This window comes from Dromaius novaehollandiae, unplaced genomic scaffold (assembly GCF_036370855.1).
Source record: "Dromaius novaehollandiae isolate bDroNov1 unplaced genomic scaffold, bDroNov1.hap1 HAP1_SCAFFOLD_56, whole genome shotgun sequence".
NCBI classification, from domain to species: Eukaryota; Metazoa; Chordata; class Aves; order Casuariiformes; family Dromaiidae; genus Dromaius; species Dromaius novaehollandiae.
In genome coordinates, this window is record NW_026991304.1 from 945,936 (window position 1) to 968,457 (window position 22,522).

Here is a 22,522-nt window from a genome sequence, read left to right on the forward strand (position 1 = left end):
TGGGCTGATCACACACTCCCTCTGGGTGACCTGTTGCACCACAGCACTGCCCTTCAGGTAATTTATTTCTATGCTACTGGCCAGTCTGAACTTCCCAAGCTGCAGGTCTGAGCTTGTTTCCCCTTCCCATGCTTCTTCCCACTACCAAGAAAAGTTCCGGGGAGCCTGGGAATCGGACACACCAGTGCTGAGGGGGATAATAACTGCTGTTGTCTGGGAAGCCATGCTCCTCCTAATGCAGCCCTGTTGATGTCTGGCCTTATTCACAGTGAGCATGCACCACTGGCTCCTATGGCATCCCTTGCAATACCCAGGCCTTCTCCTCAGGCCATTCCTCAGCTGCTCACATCCCAAACTGCCCTGATACATGGGGTTATTCTTCCCCATGTGCAGGACTTGCCCCTTCTCTTTGTAAAATGTCATGAGGTTTCTGCTAGCTGAATCCCCAAGTTTCTCAAGGTGCCCCAGACTAAAGCTCAGTGCAGCAGCTGTTAACGTGGAGTGCAGATGGCTCAGCTTGAGTTGTGATGCCCCTAAGAAGACAATAGCAGAAGGAACTGCAGGACACTTCAAGTACTAGAAGGAAGTACTGGTTTAATGGAATTGCTCACCTAGGTAGGAATTACCATGGCAGCCATCCCAGGAAAGCCTAGTGAGGGTACAAAGCAAGCACAATGAGGGTCTGTGAGGAGAGGGTAAAGAGAGGTGGGCAGTTTGTACGGGAGGTTATGAGGCTGGTAAGAGGGTAGAACTTGGAAGGAGTAAAGGAGACAGAAACACAATAAAGGGTGAAGCAAAGGAGTGATCAGGGCTGTTCAGGGGTATGTGTGAAGCAGCCCTGCCTCTGCACATCTCTGACTGGAGCAGGACAGGCAAGCTGATTCATCTCATCATAGTGTCTGACTTACTTCCATGGTCATGAGAACTGAGTGCTTCCCCTAACACTGACAAGAATTGACCCAGAGGGGAAGGAATCATGGAGTCTTTCAGGCTGGGGAGGACCTCAGTGCTCACTGCAGGGTCAGCTTTGGGGTCAGGCCAGCTTGCTGAGGCCTTGATCCAGTCTTGAGAACCTCCAGGGATGGAGATGGCACAGCAGCTCTGGGCAACATGTTCCAATGCTTGATCATCCTCTCAGTGGAAAAGTTTGTCCTTCTCTCCAGCCTGTTCCTCTTTGGTTTTAACCTATGGCTGTTGTCTCTCATCCTTCTGCCATGCACCATTATGGAGAGCCCAGCTTTGTCTTCCTGAGGACCTCCTTGTATGGGGGGGGCCTTTGTACTGGGGGGGCCAAAAACTGATGCAGTATTGTACATGTTGCCTAACAAGTGCCCGGAACAAGGGGCTAGGCACTTCCCTTGACTTCCTGGCCAGGCTCCTATTCATACAGCCCAGGATGCTGTTGGCCTTCTTTGCTGCCCAGGCACACTGCTGTCTCACATTTTGTCTTCTGTCTGCCAAAATATTTGTGTCCATCTCAGCAGAGCTGCTGCATGGCCACTCAGTCCCCAGCCTGTCTCTCTGCAGAGTGTTGGTCTGTCCCAGGTGCAGGAGCCTGGCATTTGTCCTTGCTGAATGTCCTGAGACTCCTGACAACCCTTTCCTCCTGCCTAAGTCCTAAATGGTGTGCAAGTAAGCTGTGGGAGAAAGCGTCAAAAGCCTGCCTAAAGTCAAGGTAACTGACGTTCACTGTTCTCTGTCCGTCCACAAATACAGCTCTTGTAAAATAGAAGGCCATTAGGTTGGTGAGGCATGATTTACCCTCAGTAAATCTATGCTGACTGTCCCCTGTCACCTTTGCCTTTATTCTCCCGGAAATGGGGCCAGAGATGACTTGCTCCATGGCATTTTTGTGACCAAAGTGAAGCTGAACAGCCTGTAGCTCCCTGCAGTGTCCTTTTGGCCTTTTCTGAAGATGGATGCAATATTTGCCTTTCTCCAGGCATGGACCTTCCTGAGCCTCCACAGCTTTCCAAGATGATAGAGAGAGGCCTTGCTAGATAGAGACCAGCTCTCTCAGCATCCTTGGCTGCAGCCCATCCAATGCCATAGACTGGTGCTTTTGCAAATAATTCCTGACTCTACCCTCCTTCACTGTGGGTTGTTTTCCTCCTTGGGAGTCCTTACTGTAGGCACAATGGTCTGGGAGACCTTCCTGGTGGAGAGAGACTGAAGCCAAGGGATTGAGTGCCCCACACCTATCTGCATCAGCTGATACCAGATTCCTTGCTGCATTCAGCCATGCACCCACTTTTTTTTTAAGCTTTTCCTTTCAGTGAAGCAATAGCAGATGATCTTCATGCACGTGCCATCCCTTGCAACCGTCGATCCTAGAGGAGCTTTGGCTTTCCTAACTACTTCCCTACTTCCTTGGACAATATTTCTGAATTGCTGCTTTGCAGCCTCTCCCTGCTTCCCATTCCTGTGTGTTGCCTTTTTGTAGTGTTGTTCAGTTGTGCATTTAGCCACCCTGTCTCCTGGGATATCAGCTTGTCCTCCTGGGTATCATATCAGTATGGGTCATTCTCGAGCTTGGAGGATGCTGCCTTAAAGACCTGCCAGCTTTCCTGAGCTCCTTTGCCCTTCAGAGCTGCCTGCCATGAGATTCCTCCACCAGTCTCCCCAGCAGGCCCAAGGCTGCTTTTCTGACATCCAAAGTCTGGACTCTGATACTCTTCTTCCTCACTCCCCTCAGGAGCAGGAGCTCCACTACCTCGTGGCCACTGCAGGCAAGGCTGACACCGATTATCACATCCCTGGTCAGTTCTGCCTTGTTTGCAGGTCCCAGGTCCAGGAAGGTGTCACCCTTGTTGACCTGACTGGCTTAGCTGCGCTCAGAAGTTGTCCTCCACACCCTCCAGAATCCTCTTGTACTCTCTCTACCCTGCTGCATTGCCCTCCCAGGGAATGCCAGGGAGATTAAAGTCTCCCCATAGGAACCAGGGTCTGTGATCTACAGACTTTCTCAGGTTGCTTAAGGTTGCTTTTGTAGTTCTGCAACAGCTTGTGCATCTCCCCTTCCTCTTGTTTTGTGGCCCAGGCTTTGTGCCTTTGTGTATATTTGGGCTGTAGAATCTCAGCTGTGGCACCAGGGCTGAGCACGGAGTTGCTACTGTAAAACCTGTTCCCCAGAGCCAAGGACACCATGTATGCAAAGGCCCCACTTCAGAACAGAGACCTGCTGATGTAGATAGCAGATGGCGATACAATGATGATATGAGGCACCCACTAAGAGAGCAAACCCTGCAGTAGCCAAGGCCAGGGAGAAACAGAGCTGGGCCATGCAGCTGTGGCAGGAGAAGTGCATTGTACCCAAGATGACTTTGCAGCACCTTGGGGCCTGTGATAGAAGTTACCAGATGTCCAGGAAGGACAAGGTGCCACTGAGAAGGTCCTTGGGCCTGAACAGCCTGCAATCTAGCCACGCTGTAGCTGCATCATTAGTATGGTCCCGGTTCACATAACTGGGGGGTGAGAAAAGCTTTAGGGAGAGGAGAACTAGATGGATTGGAGAGTGTAGGAGTATGTGTGGAGACCTTGGAGCGATGTGCCTTCCATCTTTGCCGCATGCTTGGATGTAGATGCGATAGACTTTGCCTAAAGGCAGTGGTGGGAATCCCTTGCTTGGGAAGAGGTAGGAGAGTCGAGATGCCCTGGGGTGTTTGTCCAGCTCCCACTCCAGAGTGGCATGATTTTCCTGTAGGTCCTGAGCTGTATCTGCTAGAAACGTGGTGGTTGTGCTGGACACCCCGTGCATGGGACATGGCCCTGCAGGCCTATTGTCATTGCATTAAACCAAGTGTCTGCACTGAATTACATCAGGTGTTTGCAACATCAGGATCTGCATAGGTCTCCACTTCCTGGAATGGCCAAGGAGATTCTCCACCTGGCAGCTGATGCCCCAGAAAGATGTGGGTTTCAGAGCTGTTACATCAGAGCAAGGAGACATGTCTTGGACCACCTCTGACACTTCAGATGTCAGAAGCTGTTTGTGTATGAACAACTGACTCCCACCCTCCATCTCCATTGATTACAATGGGAGCTTAGAAAAGAAGCAGACAGCCACACTCTGCACCCTAAAACCTGGGCAAGGGGAATCCCACCTCCTGTGAGTCTGTGGAGTGCACGAGAGGGAACTGAATCCTACTACATCCCAGGAGCTTCCAAATCAGTATTGAATGCCTAGCTTGACACCTCGAAACCAATTGCTAAGGCATGAATAAATGAACTCCCTTCTTGTCCCTGCCTAGGTGTCCTATCTTCCTATGGGATGGGAGCAGGCCCTTCCAGAGTGGGACATTTCCACCTCTCCCAGATAACCATCTTGTGATGAGACAAACTGAAATGCTGAACTCCGTCTCCCTCCCCTGTTTAGGGAGGGACCATCGGTGATTATTTTAGTCTGCTTCAATGGGCATTTTCCGGGGGTGACCACACGGTCTTTCAGGAGATGTCAGCCCTGGAGCCCTGGGAACTTCCTGAAGGTGCACAGGGCACAGAGAAAGTCACGTCTTTGCTGGGCCTGGCTCCTGGGACTGCAGGAGCCCATGGCAACCTGGCAGGCGCTGCAGAGAGACAGCTCTGTCCAGGAGCAGCTCCTCTTAAAGGAGCAGCAAGACTCAGGGCACTGCCTGCAGGCACCAGGATGAGATGAGTGACTCAGAAGCTAAAGACAGTCAGCAACAGGAGGACAGCAGAGAGCTCACTGTGAGGAGAAATCTTCACCACCCTTGACACAGTAAGTCTCTGGCTGCAGGGCAATGCTGCTGTGGTTCCCGGAGGGTTCTTCTGCAGCTGGCACCTTCCACAGCTGATAGGGTCTGTCAGGGTGGCTCTCCCAGCTTCTCCTGTTTGGAGCAGGTGGTGCTTTAGAGCAGAGATTCCCAGCCACACTGTCAGATTGACAGGGCATCACAGCTACATTCTTGAGGGGATGGTGCAGAGGTGTGAAGCCAGGGAGTGCACCCAGGTCTGTCCAATGCTGCATTTCAGAGCAGTGTCCCTGCTCCCCAGGGTGCTGTGTGCCCAGGGCAGTGACTCTACTGCCTGCGATGGTCAGCACTCAGCCTGTGCCAGCACCCTGTGGTGCTGCAGGGAGAAGCTGTGGGTGGAAGGAGTGACCCCCATCAGGGCAGGTTCCTTCTCCTGTTGAGAGGGTGCTGCATGGTTCAGGGCTGCTCTCAGCTCCAGCTCACCCCCAGCACATTTTCTGAAGAGGACTTTTCCAGAGGAAAGTATATGCTGGTCAAAGCTGCAAAGGGCAGAGCTTTTCTTCCTGAGTCTGTGCTTAATCTCCCCATCTTTTGACATGGCTGGAACGGAAACAGAATTGTTCAGTCTGGACAAGAAACTGCGACTCCAAAACTGTTAAACGGAGAGATCAAAAGGTCTGCAAGGAACCTCAGCAAATGCCTCCAGCCACCCCTCTGCCTATGAGCAGCACCACCATAATCTTTATTAGCCTCCTCAGGGTTGGGCTTAGCTGCTCCTTAGCACCTGCAAACCTGAAGGTATCTGCCCCTGGGACAGTGCCAGGCAGCAGTAGGATGATGCATGAAAGAGAGGGAATTTCTCACAGGAAAGGCTGTGGGAGGGTGGATGTGGGCAATTCCCTGACAGCTTCTGCAATGCAGATGCCTTCCCCTGAGCCAGCCCCTGTGTCTCCTCTGCCACCCAGCAGAGCCTCTGCCCTCAAGGCCACAGCATCCGGGGCAGGAGACAACTCCTTTGCAGTCCAGGCTCCAGGAGAGCAGATGTGCGTCTCTCCTGTAGGTGCCCACTTTACCACTGCCTGACAGAGGGGCTGAGAGCAAAACCTCCTCTGCAGGGGGATGTGCACAGCTGAGTAAGATGTAGGCTTTCCTGCGTGCCCATCTGGAGGTGTTTGCATGGGAGTGAGGGGTCCCAGACCCCTCCTAGCCTGTGGGTCTTTGGGCCATGCAGTCTGTAGGGCTGGGGAATGCACCAAGTCTCCCTAAGGAGACATCCCCTTTTGGGCAATGCACTAACCCAAACACTTTTGCCCCTCAGGATTCTCTAGTAATGGAAAAAGCCAAGGATTTCTGTCCCTTCAATAGATGTGCCCCATGTGTGGTGAGAAACTGTCCCACCACCCCAGTCCAAATACATGCTGCTGTTTGCTCTCTCCATGTACCCAGTGTGGCAGATCATCTGGTGAGAGCTAAGGAACTGAAGTTACAGGTGAGTTTCAGATATGAAAAATCCATTTTGTTCTGGAGTCATGCTTGTGGTTTGGCTGGGTACCAGGGCTACACTTGTGTGCACACCCCGAGCACTTTGGTCATTAGCTCCTTGCCTGGCCCAAGAATTTCCTGGCCAGTCATCTGCACAAATGGACAGGTTTTCATGAGAGGATGGACCAGCTTGAAGCTAGATGATTGACTGGACCTAGACAATTAAATAGTTATGGCAGCCCTGCAGGTGGGAATTTCTGAAGGTTCTAGAAATCCGCCCCATGGCAAATCCTGCTGTGTCTAGTCCAATTTGTATGCCGAAATGTGTTGATAAATATCCTGGGTGGAGTGTCCCAAAGTATCCTTGCTGCAGAAGTGATCAGCTTGTGCATAGCTAAGACATTTGTAAATAGTCCATACAAAGTGTTCCTGCAGTAATTGTCACATACTCTGAGGTTAAGGTGTATCAAGAGCAATGAATTATGCCTGTGCTGGGTGGTCACGTGGGTCCCCAGCCAACTGGATTAGACCTAAGCTAACCAGGGTTTCAGGAGTCTCACCTAATCCCGCTGACAGCACTGCAAGGACACTTTGTCACTGCACAATGACTGACCATCCCGTTTTGATTCTGAGTGTGTGTAACAAGCAGGGCTGACTCCTCTGGAGCCCATGGACAGAGGACCCTGCTCCTTATGGCAGATTCAGAAAGCACAGACCAAAGCACAAGTAGAGGAGGTGAAGGAAGGTCCTCCTAGTGAGGAGAAAGGACATGTGGGGAGTTGCTCTGAGAAATGCTGTGGGTTTTGTTCCAAGTCAGTCCTAACTTGTCAATATCTTCTCCTCCCTGCACAGTCCCCCACAGCCCAGAGGAAGCAAATGTTCAACAGCAGCTCCCTGAATGAGTTCCTCCTCCTGGGGTTCGCGGACACACGGGAGCTGCAGCTCTTGCACTTCTCGCTCTTCCTGGGCATCTACCTGGCTGCCCTGCTGGGCAACGGCCTCATCATCACAGCCATAGCCTGCGACCGTCACCTCCACACCCCCATGTACTTCTTCCTCTTCAACCTCTCCATCCTCGACCTTGGCACAATCTCCACCACTGTCCCCAAATCCATGGTCAATTCTCTGTGGGATACCAGGGCCATTTCCTACTCAGGATGTGCTGCCCAGGTCTTTTTGTTTCTCTTCTTTATTTCAGCAGAATATTTCCTTCTCACACTCATGGCGTATGACCGCTTTATTGCCATCTGCAGACCTCTGCACTACAGCATGCTCATGGGCAGAAGAGCTTGTGTTAGAATGGCAGCAGCTGCCTGGGCCAGTGGTTTTCTCACTGCTCTCCTGCACACTGCGAACACATTTTCAATACCACTCTGCCAAGGCAACACAGTGGACCAGTTCTTCTGTGAAGTGCCCCAGATCCTCAAGCTCTCCTGCTCAGACTCCTACCTCAGGGAAGTGGGGCTTCTTGTGTTTAGTGTCTTTTTAGTCTTTGTGTGTTTCATTTTCATTGTGGTGTCCTACGTGCAGATCTTCACTGCTGTGCTGAGGATCCCCTCTGAGCAGGGACGGCACAAAGCCTTTTCCATGTGCCTCCCGCACCTGGCTGTGGTCTCCCTGTTTCTCAGCACTGGCATGTTTGCCTACCTGTAGCCCCGCTCCGTCTCCTCCCCAGCTCTGGATCTGGTGGTGGCTGTTCTGTACTCGGTGGTGCCTCCAGCAGTGAACCCCCTCATCTACAGCCTGAGGAACAAGGAGCTCAAGGAGGCACTGAGGAAACTGATCCAATGGGTCCAATGTCAGCACCAATAACCATCCCATGTGCATCACCTCATCATTCCCAGGGTATCTGTGGTCACGGCTATAGGTTGTTCATTTCTTTCTCTTTTCTATGTTATATTCATTTTAAAAGGAAAATACTTAGCTTCATCCTGCTTCTCCTCAAGAATCTCTCATCTTAATCCGACCCAGAGAACCTGTTGAAGCAGGAATCCAGGCTTCCCCCTTCATCAGCAGAGGTGGGGGAACCTCAGAGCCTCCTAGTCTGAGCTCCCTCCGATGCCCTCAGGGCAATGGGGAGAGTTTCCCTTTGCAGTGTCTCTTTCGGCACTGACACCCAGGGACCTCAAGGGGTCAGTCAGGCTTGTATAAGTATAGACGGGATGAGACCATAGGTCCCGTGTCCTTTAGGAGAGCTCAGCTCCCCTGCCAGAGTCAGGGTGTGATCTCACACCCGTCTCCTGTGAGGGTGGCAGCTGGCTGTCACCATGGGCTGGTCCCTTCCCTCTCCAGTGCGCCAATGTTCACAGCAGAGCAGGAGGGGAGGGGAGGAGAGTCTGGATGCAGCCTGTGGGGACAGACCCTTTTCCTCTCAGGACCGTCCCACCACTGCCACAGCAGGCATTTCCTTGCTGCAGCCTTTGCATGGGGGCTGCAGCTTTCTGGGAGACACATCCACCAACAGCAGCAGGACTTTCTCTTTTCAGGGCTTTCCTCCTCATTTCCACACTGTCCTGCTGTGCTCTCATGTGTGTATATGGCCTCAGTGCTCTTGTAACCTGGTGCTTCCTTGTGCATTTCTGTGAGCTCAGGCATCACCAGGCCCTGGGCACCCTTATGCCAGATCTGGATTGAAAATATGAAATATAACATTTATATGTTATATGAAAATATGAAAATAACATTTCCATGTGACCTGCCTGAAGTCCAGATTTTCTTCAGAAGATGGAGTCAAAAATATGCTCAAGGCAATGCACCACCAAGGGGTCCAGTGTTCTGCTTGTGAACTCCATGGGAGCCAGAGGATGAGCTCAGAGTCCCCAGTAATCTGTTAGGGACTGAGGGTTGGATTCAGGGCTCATCTCTCAGTGACCAGTGCCAGTGGAGATGGTGAATGGTGTCTGAATTACCTTCCCAGGGCTGTCTCACAGGTGACAGTGCTGATGACAGATGCCCAACCTTCTGGAGGGGAATCTCCAGGAGATCCTCAGGAGAGCTCAGGGGATCTCCAGGGTCAGCGTGTACCTGGGGGAGGGCAGTGAGTGGAGCCTCACAAAGTGAGGGATGGTCCACAGTGGAGTGACCAGAAGGTAGAGCACTAAATCCAGGTATGCATGGGAAAACGAGGGCTCTGCAATCCCTGGAGAGGCAGTGGGGACCCAGGAGTCCCAGGGAAGAGGCACTGGAGAGTGATTCCTGCACCCTCAGTGAAACACCACAAGCTGGAGCTAGTGCCCACCCAAACACATCTCCTGCCATTACAAGTGCCCTGGGGTCACTCTGAGCACCATCCATGAGCACAGAGCTGTGTCAGCAGTGTCAGTGGTGGTGATCCCTGCCCAGCTGGGTCTGCTTCCTGCCCCAACAGCTCAGCCAGTGTGGAATAACCCCGTAGCCTCACAGCCCACTCGCCCTGCAGAGCAGCACCACCAGCCAGGGGCCCTGTAGGGAGCACAGGGCAGGGGTACAGGAACAGCCAGGCCAGCACGGACACAGTGACCTGGGGAAAGGCTCTCTGGGGAGCAGGGATGTCCCAGGAGAAAAGCAGGGCAGCATTCAGAGATAGGAAACGAGAAGGAGAAGCAGGTTTCCCTGTGCACCAGCTCGGGACAGGCAGCTCTGTCCCTGGGGCAGCAGGAGCTGCTGGAGGGGCTGCAGGGCCAGGGCTCTGGTGCTGTGCTGGGCAGCGGGGTGGGCATGGAGGGGCTGCAGGCAGAGAGGGAGGGGGATCTGCTGGGCACAAGAGCAGGGGAGACAGAGAGTGACTGGACTCATTGCGGGGCCTCATCCCAGCTGCATGCCCAGCTGGGGAAGGTGAAGGGGTGCCCCTCTCTCTCTCTCCCTCTGTGTCTCCTTCAGCACCAGGATCGTGATGTTGCTCCTTTTTTTCCCTCCTGTCCATGCTGCTCCTCTTCTTTTCTCGATCTCCCTGGGGTTGAGGGTTTCAGATGAAGTTCAGACACCAACACTGCGAGTTGTACAGCAGAGGAGTCTGCATGGAAATGAGGTCGCCCCAGCCCCCTTCAAACTTGTGCAGATAAAGGAAATGCAGTCTGTGGAGTTGGGAAATGAGCTGACTCTCCCTTAAGGAGAGCCCATTTTCAATCCTAACGGTCCTTTGACTGTTTCTCTGTTGGGTCCTGCTGGGCTGTGAGCTGCCCTCCAGAAAGGCACTGCTGTCTCATAGCATCTCTGTGATCTCATAGCATCTCCATGAAGTAGCAGAGATGCTGAGAGCATGGAGATGGTGGTGGGAGGCTGTCAATGGGCATCTGAAAAGAGCCCTGTGTGTCCTTGGCTAGAAGAGGAGTGTGAAGACCTCCCTCAGGTGCCTGGAGAAAGGCAGAGAAGGTTGGATATCTGCACTTTGAAACTGGACTTGTCTGCTCTCAGCAGGGGCTGGTTTCTTTTGGGGGGAATAGCATGCTCCAGCTTAAAGAGGTGCAAGCACAGGACAGGTAGGAATGAGACTACTAGACAGTCGAGATGTCCCCACTCCAAGTGACAGTGCATGCTTTCCTCTCAGGACTCACAGTAGAAATGCCAAGGATTTCTACTTTTAAAGAGCACTCCCCAGGGGAGACGAGGGCCTCTCAAAGAAAATAAACAATATTTAAAAAATCCCTGAAACTCACTTCTGCAACCCTTGTCCTTTAGAATTGGGAGAGAAGATGCTGAAAAGCCCTTCCACAAGATGAATGAATTTCATTTGACAGAAATTGTGAATCTCAGAATTAGTCACCCCCATTCCCATGTACCCCCTGCTGTACAGCAGGACAGACTCCTCCGGAGGCTATGGGCAGAGGTCCCTGCTCCTCATGACTCCCTCTGCCCTCACAAACCAGAGCTCAAGCAAGGGAAATGGGCAAAGGGCCTCCCAATAAACAGAGAAGCAATGTGGGATTATTAATAAGAAATGAAAAAATTTATTTATTTTATTTTCCTTTAAAAGTCTCTCCTAACTTGTCAATGTCTTTTCCTCCCTGCACAGTCCCCCATGGCCAGGGGGAGCAAATGTTGAACAGCAGCTCCTTCAATGAGTTCCTCCTCCTGCCATTTGTGGACACACGGGAGCTGCAGCTCTTGCACTTCTCGCTCTTCCTGGGCATCTACCTGGCTGCCCTCCTGGGCAACGGCCTCATCATCACAGCTATAGCCTTCAGCCACCACCTCCACACCCCCATGTACTTCTTCCTCCTCAACCTCTCTGTCCTCGACCTTGGATCCATCTCCACCACTGTCCCCAAATCCATGGCCAATTCGCTGTGGGACACCAGGGTCATTTCCTACTCGGGATGTGCTGCCCAGGTCTTTTTCTTTGTCTTCTTTATGTCAGCAGAGTATTCTCTCCTCACTGTCATGGCCTATGACCGCTTTGTTGCCATCTGCAGACCCCTGCACTATGGGACCCTCATGGACAGCAGAGCTTGTGTTAGAATGGCAGCAGCTGCCTGGGCCAGTGGGTTTCTCAATGCTCTCCTGCACACTGGGAACACATTTTCAATACCACTCTGCCAAGGCAACACAGTGGACCAGTTCTTCTGTGAAATCCCCCAGATCCTCAAGCTCTCCTGCTCAGATGCCTACCTCAGGGAAGTGGGGCTTCTTGTTGTTAGTATCTGTTTAGGCTTTGGATGTTTCGTTTTCATTGTGGTGTCCTACGTGCAGATCTTCACTGCTGTGCTGAGGATCCCCTCTGAGCAGGGCTGGCACAAAGCCTTTTCCATGTGCCTCCCGCACCTGGCCGTGGTCTCCTTGCTCATCAGCACTGGCATGTTTGCCTACCTGAAGCCCCCCTCCCTCTCCTCCCCATCTCCGGATCTGATGGTGGCTGTTCTGTACTCGGTGGTGCCTCCAGCAGTGAACCCCCTCATCTACAGCATGAGGAACAAGGAGATCCAGGAGGCAGTGAGGAAACTCTTTCAGCTGGTACTAGTTCGGCAGCAATGAGCTGCCCATCTCTCCTCACAAGCAATTCCCCGTTTATCTCCAGCAGCTCTTGTGCATTGTGCATTCTGTCTGTGATAGTCACATTTGTGCACAAGTTTGAATTCCTCCCACTTCTCCAAAGACGCAAAGCCCATCTGTCTAACCCAGAGGCCTTCTGTAAATCTGCCTATCACTGTGTCAGAGGTGGCCTCCCAAGTAGCATCTCTGTAATAAAAGGGGATCTCCTTAGTACTGTACCTGAACAAAAGGCTCTTCTTCCCATGCTGGAGCCAAGAATGCACTCAGGGAATTGCACCCAAAAAGGTCCTGTTGCTGTGCTTGGGATTTCCATTGGCTAAGGGGGATGCACGCAGAGGGTGATGTGCGAGGGAAGGAGGGCTGGATGGAGCCCTCACTTGCGGGTGCCCAGTGCCCCTGGAGAGGGTGAGTGGTCAAGAGGTCTCTGCCAGGGACTGTCCCACCTATTAGAGCGCTGGTGACAGATGTCCATCCTTCTGGAAGGGAATATGGAGCCACCCGGAGAGCACAGGACATCTCCAGGGGCAGCGTGTGCCTGGGATGGGCAGTGAGTGGAGACCCCCCAAACCAGGGGTAGTCACACAAAGTAAAGGGCCAAACCAGGGAATGCAGCACATCAGGGCTCTGCAGTCTCAGGAGAGGGAGTGGGCTGGGTCTAAGGACACCTCTGAACCCCTCCTGAGCAATGTGAAATGGCCTGTGATTGCTCCAAGGACCCTCCACAGCCACAGACCCTGGGGAGGGGCTTGTCAGGTGCAATGATGCTGGTCCAGGTGGCTATGCCCTCAGCAGCACGGCCAGTGTGGAGTCACCCCATGCCCCACAGCCTGCTCGCCCTGCAGAGCAGCACCATCAGCCCGGGGCCTGCAGGGAGCCCAGGACAGGGGTGCAGGAATGGCCGATCAGGCCAGCACGGACACACTGACCCAAAGAAAGGCTCTCTGGGGAGCAGGGACATCTCCAGAGAAGAACAAAGGAGCAATTGTGTGCTTGTGGGGAGGAATAAATGAAAACCTGTTTCTGTGTGTGTCAGCTCCGGGCAGGCTGCTCTGTCACTGGAGCTGCCTGAGGAGCCCCGGGGCCAGGACTCTGGTGCTGCCCTGGGCAGGGGGGCTGCCCAGAGGGGCTGCAGGCAGCCAGGGTTAAGGATCTCTGGTCATGAGAGCAGTGGAGACATGGAGTGCCTGGCCTCCACTTCCTTGTGCCATTGCTGGTCCCCAGGTGTGGGGCTGATGGGGAGGCTGACACCCCTCTCTGCCCCCCAGCAGCTGCTGTGCCCTGCAGAGGGGCTGGGGCTGTGGGGTGAGTGCCCAGAGCTCTGCAGCCCCCTGCCACAGGCACTGCTGTGGGGCCACCCCAGCCTGGTCTGCTGTGCTGGGTGGGCTGGGGAGAGGGCAGGGGAGGTGGGGAGAGCTGGGGAGGGTCTGGTCTGGTCTGGAAAGGGCCCAGGAGAGGACAAATGCCAGTAGGCAGCTCCTGCGTGTGAACGGCAGTGTGGGAGCACAGAGCCGTGTGCTTACAGGGCAAATGTAGGTCTGCTGGGAAAGGCAGCAGGACATGGCAGGTGCAAGAGAGGAGAGCTCAGGTTGTTTCGTGTGCTTCACGGACACACTGGGGAAGCTGCCCCAGGGCCATCGTCCCAGAGCAGCCCCTCACATCAGCCCTTTCCAGCACTGGCTGCTCACCCAGCTGTGGGGTGGTCCAAGGCCAGCTCCATCCTCCTGCAGGTCTCTGTATCCCAACAGAGGGGAAAAGACCAGTCTTGCAGGGCTTGTCTTCTGCACCAGACACCAGCGGATCCTGGAGCATACCACTGGCTGGGCAGTGGGTGGGGGATCATTTAGGAGTCATTTAATGACAGCAGTTGCCATGTCCAAGACATCTGGTTGCAGCTCCAGCCAAGCTCTGGCTTTCCTCACTCCATCCCTTTGTGCACGGACAAGGTCTCGATGCTCCCCCTGGGCAGCTTCCTCCCTTCCACCCTCTGTGCACTTCCATCCCAGCACCCTGAGCACTGGTGCTGCTGCCAGGGCAGAGGTGGAGGATCCCCCGGAGCGGCTCCTCAGGGAGCTCCCCAGGGAAATGCTGTGTCCAGCCCCAGCCCCAGCCCCAGCCCCAGTGTGGCAGAGGGGAGCTGCCCTCTCCTGACCCACCCTGGCGGTGCCAGCCCCAGGTGTTGGCTACATGTCCAGACTTCACTAGGAGACACTCTGGATTGATCTCAACTGGAGAATGTTGCTGTCCCTTATTCTGAAAGTGGGAAAATAATAATCCGAATAAATAAATAATCCGGAAAAAAACACCACCCTTTCAAAGCAGAAATGCTTGTATATTATTGCAGTCTCCATCTACAGCTACACTCCCGAAACATCTTCCATTAGCCATACAAGATTTGAAGAAAATTACAGGAAGAGATGTGGTTCATCAGGGCTTTTTCATTTTAATGATCCCCATGGTGGATTTGGTGCTGAGTCCATGAACCACAGCTCCTCGCAGGATATTGCAGAAAATGTCCCAGAAGTCAAAGAAGCAAAGCACGAAGTTTCTTTGAGTGTTAGTGGGTCCCATTGAGAGCCATGAGCAACAAAGACTCCCCAGGGGCTGATCTGAGCAGAGAATTGTGATCACCAGCTACAGGCAGGCAAAGGCAATGTGCTGGTGTTTCTAATGCCAAGTCAACCTTGGTGTGTTTGATCAAGAAAAATGGGCAAGGATGGACACCCAGCCCCTGGGAAGGCAGATCCTTTCCTCCCACGTTTCCCAGGGCTCTTCCTGGGGGCAGGCTGCATGTGGGGGTGTGCAATGCTGAGAGGAGGACAAGGACACAACATCTCTTGGGGTCCCCTGGGGGACAAGCGGCCCTGAGGCTTGCCTGTGCCCTCGACTGTCTCCACCACAGGCTGTCCTACACTGTCCCACGCCTGCTGCTGTGTCCCTGCACACTGTAAACCTGCTTCCCCGCCTTGCTCTCTCTCACTCTGGGATCTCCCTCCCTTTACTGGTGTCTCTCCATCCTCACTGGCTGTTCCTTGAAACACAGAGCCAGGGGCTGATCACAGACTCCCTCTGGGTGATCTCTGGCAGCACAGCACTACTCTTTGAGTGACATTTATTCACGTTACTGTCCAGCCTGAACCTCCCAAGTTGCAGTTTGTGACTGTTTCCCCTTCTCATGCTGTTTCCCACTACCAAGAGAAGCTCCTGGGAGTCCCACCCTGGGACACACTACTGCAGCTGTGGCCACCCCAGGGCTGAGACAAGGGGAATAATGGCTCCCCTGGTCTGCTGGCCAAGCTCTTCCCAGTGCAGCCCATGGACCTGTGGCCTTATTTGCAATGAGTGTGCCCCACTGGCTCGTGTGGGATTTCTCACGATGGCCAGGCCCATCTCCTCAGGGTCACTCCTCTGCTGGTAAGGGCCCATGCTGCCCTGATACATGGAGTTATCCTTCCCCAGGTGCAGGACTTGCCCCTTCTCCTTGGAAAACTTCCTGAGGCTTCTGTTGGACAAACCCTCAAGTTTCTGAAGGTCCCCCACACTGAAGCTCTCTTGTGTCAGCTGTTAATGTGTGTGTGTGCAGATGGCTCCCCTGACTTGTGGTGACTCCAGCAGGATAAGAGCGTGAGGAACTGCAGGACACTACACATAATAAAAGGAGATATTAGTTTAATGGAACTGCTGGCACTGGTAGGAATTACTGTGCTGACAGTAAAGCACAGTAAAAGCCAGATGGATGCACAGAAAAGCCCAATGAATGCACAAAGCAAGCAAAATGAGGACCAGTGGGCACAGGGTAAGCAGAGGTGGGCTGTTTGTGTGGACGAGCATGAGGATGATAAAAGGGAAGAACTTGAAAGGGGGAAAAGGAGGGGGGGAAAGCAGGGGGTGAAATAAAGGATATGATCAGGGCTGTTTGGGGGTACCTGTGAAACAGTCCTACACCTGAGCAACACTGACTGGAAGAGGACAGGACTGCTGCAGTTGTTCTGACCATACTTACGTCTGACTTACTTCTGTGGTCACAGAGGACCTAAGTGCTTTCCCTACCATCAACAAGGGAAGACCTGGTGTGGAAAGAAATGCAAGATGATTCAGGCTGGAAAGGACCTCAGGAGGTCTCCAACCCAGCTTCCTGCTCACAGCAGGGTCAGCTCTCAGATCAGACCAGGTTGCTCAAGGCTTTATTTATTTAGGCCTTGAAAACCTCCAAGGATGGAGATGCTTTTTGGCCCGGAGGGCACAGCCTCTCTGGGCAACCTGCCCCAGCGCTTCACCATCTCAATAGCTAAATTTTTTTTCCTTATCCCCATCCCGTACCTCTTTTGTTGCAACCAATGCCCATTGGCTCTCACTTCCTGTCATTCACAATGGTGAAGAGTATTGTGTTGTAACGCAGCAGGTATTGTATGCTGTGAGAAGGGTCCACTCTGGACAAGCAGCTGTTCATAATTAAACTTTGACCTTAAAACCTTTCAGGCCCGAGAGGAAACCTCCCACCACCAGGATCGGCTGGCTCTGGGGAGGCCAAATCTGGTGCTAACCCACATGCAGAAAAGGAATTCAAAACTGCAAGAATTGCAGTGGCAATAGCCAGAGATGACAGAATCACTGAATCATTCAGGCTGGAAGGGACCGTGGGAGGTCTCTAGCCCAGTCTTCTGCTCACATCAGGATCAACACTGAATTCACACCAAATTCCCCAAGGCCTTGTCCAGCTGCATCCTGTAAGCCTCCAGGAACAGAAAGTCCATAACCTTGCTGGACCCTTCTTCACATGCTTCATCACCCTCTTTGATTTTCTCCCTTACATCTAAATTTTAACCTCACTTGTGTCAGCTTATAGCCATTGCCTCTCATTCTTCTGCCATGGGTCGCTGCAAAAACCTGCTTCTTTATTGGTGGTAACCTTGAGTTGAGAAGCTGCTATGAGTCCCCAGCAAAGCCTTTCCTTTTCCAGCTGAACAAGAGATGGGAATAGGGCCTTCCAGAGTGGGACATTTCCACCTCTCATAGTCAGTCATTCTCTGATGAAACAAGTTGCAATGTTGGAATCTGTCTGTCTCCACTCTTTAGCAAAGGACAATAGGTGATTATTTTAGTCTACATGAGTGAACATTTCCCAGGAGGAGGGAGCACAAGGGACAGAGAAATTGAGGACATCAGCTGGGCCTCTGCTCCTGAGCGAGGCCAGGCTCCTGGGATGGAGGGAGCTCATGGCAACCTGGCAGCACTGCCCACACACAGCTGTGTGCAGGAGCAGCTCCTCTGCCAAGAGCAGCAGGGCTGCGGGCACTGCCTGCTGCTGCTGACATGAGATGAGAGAAGGCAGAAAGAAGTGGAAGGCAGTGTGGAGTAGGAGGACAGAGGAGAGCTCGTTCTGGGAGAAATCTCCACAGCCCTTGACACGGTAAGCCTCTCGCTGCAGGGCAATGCTACTGAGGTTCCTGGAGGGGTCTTCTGAACCCAGTCCATCCTATAACTGATAGATTGAGTCATGAATTCAGTGACCTGTGGCAGGACAGGTTCATTCTCCTGTCAAGAAGGCGATGCATGGGTCAGGGGTGCCACCAGCTCGAGCTCATGCACAGGTTATGTCCGAAGGGTCTTTTCAGAGGAAGGTCAAAAAAAGGCTAATTGAAAGGGAAGGAGTTTTCCTTCTAGTAAAAGCTCATGAGTACTACAGAAACTGTAAAAAATACATCCTAATTTTGGCAAGGAGAAAAAAGGAAAGAGCCTTCTGGTTTGCAAGCAATGTGTACTCCCAGACCTTCACTCTCAGAGATCAATAGGTCTGTGAGAAACTCCAGCAAACCCCTTCAGCCCCACCTCAGCCGACAGACAGCACTGGCAGCACCTTTATTGCCTTATAAGAGTTTTTCTGACCTGCTCCTTAGGACCTGTGAGAACAGAGATACCTGTGCCCAGTGCCCTGTCCTGGGCAGTTTCTGTAGGGCAGAACTGAGCACACAGAGGGTGGGAAGGGGTCTGTGAGCACTGGCAGGGAAAAGATGTTGGGACAGAGAAAGAGCTGCCGGCAAGGACAGTGCCAGGCAGCAGAGATGGGCAAGGAATGAGAGGGCACTGCCAACAGAATCTTCATGGCAGCATGGGTTTGAGTCTTGGACAGTCTCTGCAATGCAGGCAGCTTCTTCTGAGCACTCCCCCATGTCTCCTTTCCCACCCAGCAGAGCCTCTGCCCTGACAGTTATGGGGTCCAGGCCATGAGCCGCCTCCTCTGCAGCCAGACCTTCAGCAGAGGAGAGGGGCATCTCTCCCGCCATGGGCAAGTTTACTGCTGCCCGACAAAGGGGCTGAGAGTGACTGCCCTGTGATGTCACCGTCTGTGAGGTGACATGCCTGGCTGGGTAAGCTGAAGGCTCTGTGCAAGAGCGGGATCTGCATGGGAGTGAGGTGTCCGCAGCCCCCTTCTAGCCTGTGCAGCTCCAGGAAGTGCAGTCTGTGGGGTTAGGAATTGAGCTGACTCTCCCTTAAGGAGAGACCACCTTCAGTCCTAATGTCCTTTGACCATTTCCCTGTCATGTCCCGCCAGACTTTGAGCCGCCCTCCAGAAGGGCACTGCTGCCTCACAGCATCTCTGTGATGTCCGAGAGACCCATGAAGAAGCTGCAGAGATACTGAGAGTATGGAGATGGTGTTGGGAAACTGTATCTGGGCAGCTGAAAAGAGCCCTGTGTGTCCTTGCCTAGAAGGGGAGTGTGGAGACCTCCTTCTGGCGGCCTGAGAAAGGGAAAGACGGTTTGACATATGTGGCTTTGAAACTGGACTCATCTGCTCCTAGCAGTGGCAGGTTTCTTTTTAGGGCAACATATGAGAGTTACCATCCTCCGGCTCAAAGAGGTGTGAGCACAGGACAGCTGGGAACAAGACTAATAGACAGAACAGCTGTCCTCACTCCTTAACAAGTGGCAGTGAATCTTCTTGTTTTTAAAGACTCACGATAGAAATGCTGAGAATTTCTGCCTTTGAGGAACACTCCCCACAGGTGACAGGGCCCTCTCAAAGAAAATAAACCTAAAACTCTGTTTCTCAACCCTCATTCTTTAGAGCAGGTAGTGAAGACACTGAAAAGCCCTTCCACAGGATGAATAGATTTTATTTGAGAGAAATTATGAGAGTCAGACCTGTTTACCTGCATTCCCACTACTGTACAGCAGGACTGATTCCTCTGCAGCCCATGGGTAGAGGCTTCTGCTCCTCACAGCACACTCAGCCAGCATGAACCAGAGCTCAAGCAAAGTACCTGCCAGTGATCCTCCCAAAAAAGAGAGGCAGAGAGGCAATGTAGTGTTTTTATTATGATTTCTTTTTCCTTGGAAGATCTCCCCTAACTTGCCAATGTCTTTTCCTCCTTAGACAGTCCCCAAAGCCCAGTGAGACCAAATGTTGAACAGCAGCTCCTTCAGCGAGTTCCTCCTCCTGGGATTTGCAGACACCCGGGAGCTGCAGCTCTTGCACTTCTCGCTCTTCCTGGGCATCTACCTGGCTGCCCTCCTGGGCAACGGCCTCATCATCACAGCTGTAGCCTTCAGCCACCGCCTCCACACCCCCATGTACTTCTTCCTCCTCAACCTCTCCATCCTCGACCTTGGCTCCATCTCTGTCACTGTCCCCAAATCCATGGCCAATTCCCTGTGGGACACCAGGGCCATTTCCTACTCGGGATGTGCTGCCCAGGTCTTTTGGTTTCTCTTCTTAATTGCAGCTGAGTTTTATCTCCTCACAGTCATGGCCTATGACCGCTTTATTGCCATCTGCAGACCCCTGCACTATGGGACCCTCATGAGCAGCAGAGCTTGTGTCAAAATGGCAGCAGCTGCCTGGGCCAGTGGTTTTCTCCATGCTCTCCTGCACACTGGGAACACATTTTCAATACCATTCTGCCAAGGCAACACAGTGGACCAGTTCTTCTGTGAAATCCCCCAGATCCTCAAGCTCTGCTGCGCAGATTCCTACCTCAGGGAATTGGGGCTTCTTGTGTTTAGTGTCTTTTTGGTCTTTGGGTGTTTCATTTTCATTGTGGTGTCCTACGTGCAGATCTTCACTGCTGTGCTGAGGATCCCCTCTGAGCAGGGCCGGCACAAAGCCTTTTCCATGTGCCTCCCACATCTGGCCGTGGTCTCCCTGTTTATCAGTGCTGGCACGTTTGCCTACCTGAAGCCCCCCTCCCTCTCCTCCCCAGCTGTGGATCTGGTGGTGGCTGTTCTGTACTCGGTGGTGCCTCCAGCAGTGAACCCCCTCCTCTACAGCATGCGGAACAAGGTGCTCAAGGATGCAGTGAACAAACTGATTCAGCTGGTACTATTTCAGCAGCAATAAGCTGCCCATCCCTCTTCACAGGTGATTTCTAATTTATCTCAGACAACTCTTCTGCCTTGGGTATTCTCCCTGTGATAATCATGCTTGTAGAGAACTTTTTTGAATTCATCCCACTTCTCCAGCAGCAGGAACCCCCCACTCAGTCTGCCTGAGAGGCCTTCTGTGAATGTGTCTGTCACTGTGTCAGAGCTGGCCTGTCTCTAATAAAAGGGGATTTCCTCAGTGCTGTGCTTGAAAGTTGGTTTCTTCTTCCAAAACTGAAGCCAATAATTCACGCAGGAGCTTTCACCCTTGAAAGGACTGTTGCTTTCTGGGGATCTCCATGGGCTAAAGGCAATGAGCTCATGGGATGCTGTGTTAGGGAATGAGGGCTGCATTCAGCTCTCACTTGTGGGTGCCCAGTGCTCCTGGAGGTGCTGAATGGTCAAGTGGTGTCTGCCTGGGACTGTCTGCCCTATGACAGGGCTGGTGACAGATGCCCACAGTGGGGACCCTGCAGGCAGAGGGAAGGGAGCCTGCAGAGTGGTTCATGTCACCTTCAATGGGCTGGATCTCGGGACACACCTGAACACAGCCTGAGCCATTTGAAATGTCCTGTGATTGCTCAGAGCATCATCCACAGCCACAGACCCCTTGGTAGAGGGTTGTCAGGTGCAATGATGCCCGTCCAGCTGGGTCTGCTTCTCACTCCAACCACCATGGCCAGTGCAGAGTCACCCCGTGGCCCTGGGGCACCACAGCCCGCTCGCTCTGCAGAGCAGCACTGCCAGCTCGGGGCCCTGCGGGGAGCACAGGGGAGGCTCCAGGAGTGGCCAGGCAGGCCAGCACTGATGCACTCCCTGGGGTGAGGACACACACCGGTGGGTTTGTGGGGCAGAGCCAGGTCTCGTGGAGGGGAAGCAAGACATGCCGGGTGCAGGAGAGTGGAGGCCATTTGCAGCCCTGGCTGCACAGCCCAGGTTTATGGGCAAGTTTTGCTGTACGGCCAGGTCATTCCTGCTGGGCTCAGTGCCTGTATCGAGGGGAAGAGCCAGGCCTAGGCAGCCTCTCTGCTGGCCCAGACCCCAGCAGGCTCCGGGGACGGCTGTGTGCTGACCCCTGCGTGGGACATGGCCAGGGCTGGGCAAGGTGCAGAAACTGTGGGGGCTGCCAAAGCAGGAGGGCTGTGGGGGACGGGACACCAAAGGCTGTCACAGGGACTGTGCCAGGGGGACGCTGGCCTGGCCCACGAGCTCTTGTTCTTGCTCCAGCTGTGCTGGAGGACCAAGAGGTCCCTCAGGCAAAGCTGTGCTCCTTGGGGAGCTGCCCTGAGCACCACAAAGGCAGAGCACGCTCCTTGTGTGTCCCCGTCCTGCTGGGAGGGTGGCACGGGCACAACCCCTCGCTGCAGCCCCCACTGGCCCCTGCTGACCTGCCCCTGCCAACCTGCCACCACCTCCATGCTGCCTTGTCCTCTGTCCCTCTTCTCCACACTGCAGGCACCAGTGATGCAGCAGGAGCTGGCACAGCCCCACAGCCGCTGCCCCGCCCCTGGCCCTCCCCTCCTGCCTGCCAAACATTACATCCATCTTCAAGAAGGACAGGAAGGAGGATCTGGGGAGTGATGGGCTGGTCAGCGTCACCTCAGTCCCTGGGAAGCAAATCTTCCTGGAGCTCATTCCAGCCACATGAAGGGATCGGGAACAGCCAGCATGAAGTCATCGAGGGCAAATTGTGCCTGACCAACCTGACTGCCTTCTGTGATGGGATGACTGGCTGCGTGGACAAGGGGAGTGCAGTGCCTGCTGTATACTTTGAATTTAGGAAGGCCTTTGACATGGTCTTCCATAACTTCTTTGTAGCCAAACTGGGGAGATGTGGGATGGAGGAGTAAGCAATGGAGGGTGTGGGAAATGAGCAGGAGGTCACCTGGCTCAAAGGGTGGAGAACAGTGGTACAAAGCTGAGGGGTCTTGAAAGACTTGGGGATTTGGCCAACAGAAGCTTCATGGCATTGTACAAGGAGAAATGGCAGGTGCTGTATCG

The 22,522-nt window shown here is 53.3% G+C and overlaps 2 protein-coding genes and 1 pseudogene across 2 annotated transcripts; all 3 read left to right on the forward strand.

Moving 5' to 3' along the window:
* The first annotated feature begins 7,238 nt into the window (after positions 1–7,238).
* Positions 7,239–8,006, forward strand: LOC135325748 (olfactory receptor 14A16-like; annotated as a pseudogene).
* Positions 8,007–11,207: 3,201 nt separating this feature from the next.
* On the forward strand, positions 11,208–12,143 carry LOC135325758 (olfactory receptor 14A16-like). The gene has a single exon (XM_064503759.1). The coding sequence runs from the start codon at positions 11,208–11,210 to the stop codon at positions 12,141–12,143; it is 936 nt and encodes a 311-aa protein (XP_064359829.1).
* A 7,419-nt stretch (positions 12,144–19,562) lies between these two features.
* LOC135325757 (olfactory receptor 14A16-like) lies at positions 19,563–20,498 on the forward strand. The gene has a single exon (XM_064503758.1). It carries the CDS (start codon positions 19,563–19,565, stop codon positions 20,496–20,498), a length of 936 nt encoding a protein of 311 aa, XP_064359828.1.
* Positions 20,499–22,522: the final 2,024 nt, after the last annotated feature.

Excerpts from the sequence above, each read along its gene's own strand:
- LOC135325758 (XM_064503759.1), top strand. The coding sequence starts at position 11,208 with ATGTTGAACAGCAGCTCCTTCAATGAGTTCCTCCTCCTGCCATTTGTG.
- LOC135325757 (XM_064503758.1), top strand. The coding sequence starts at position 19,563 with ATGTTGAACAGCAGCTCCTTCAGCGAGTTCCTCCTCCTGGGATTTGCA.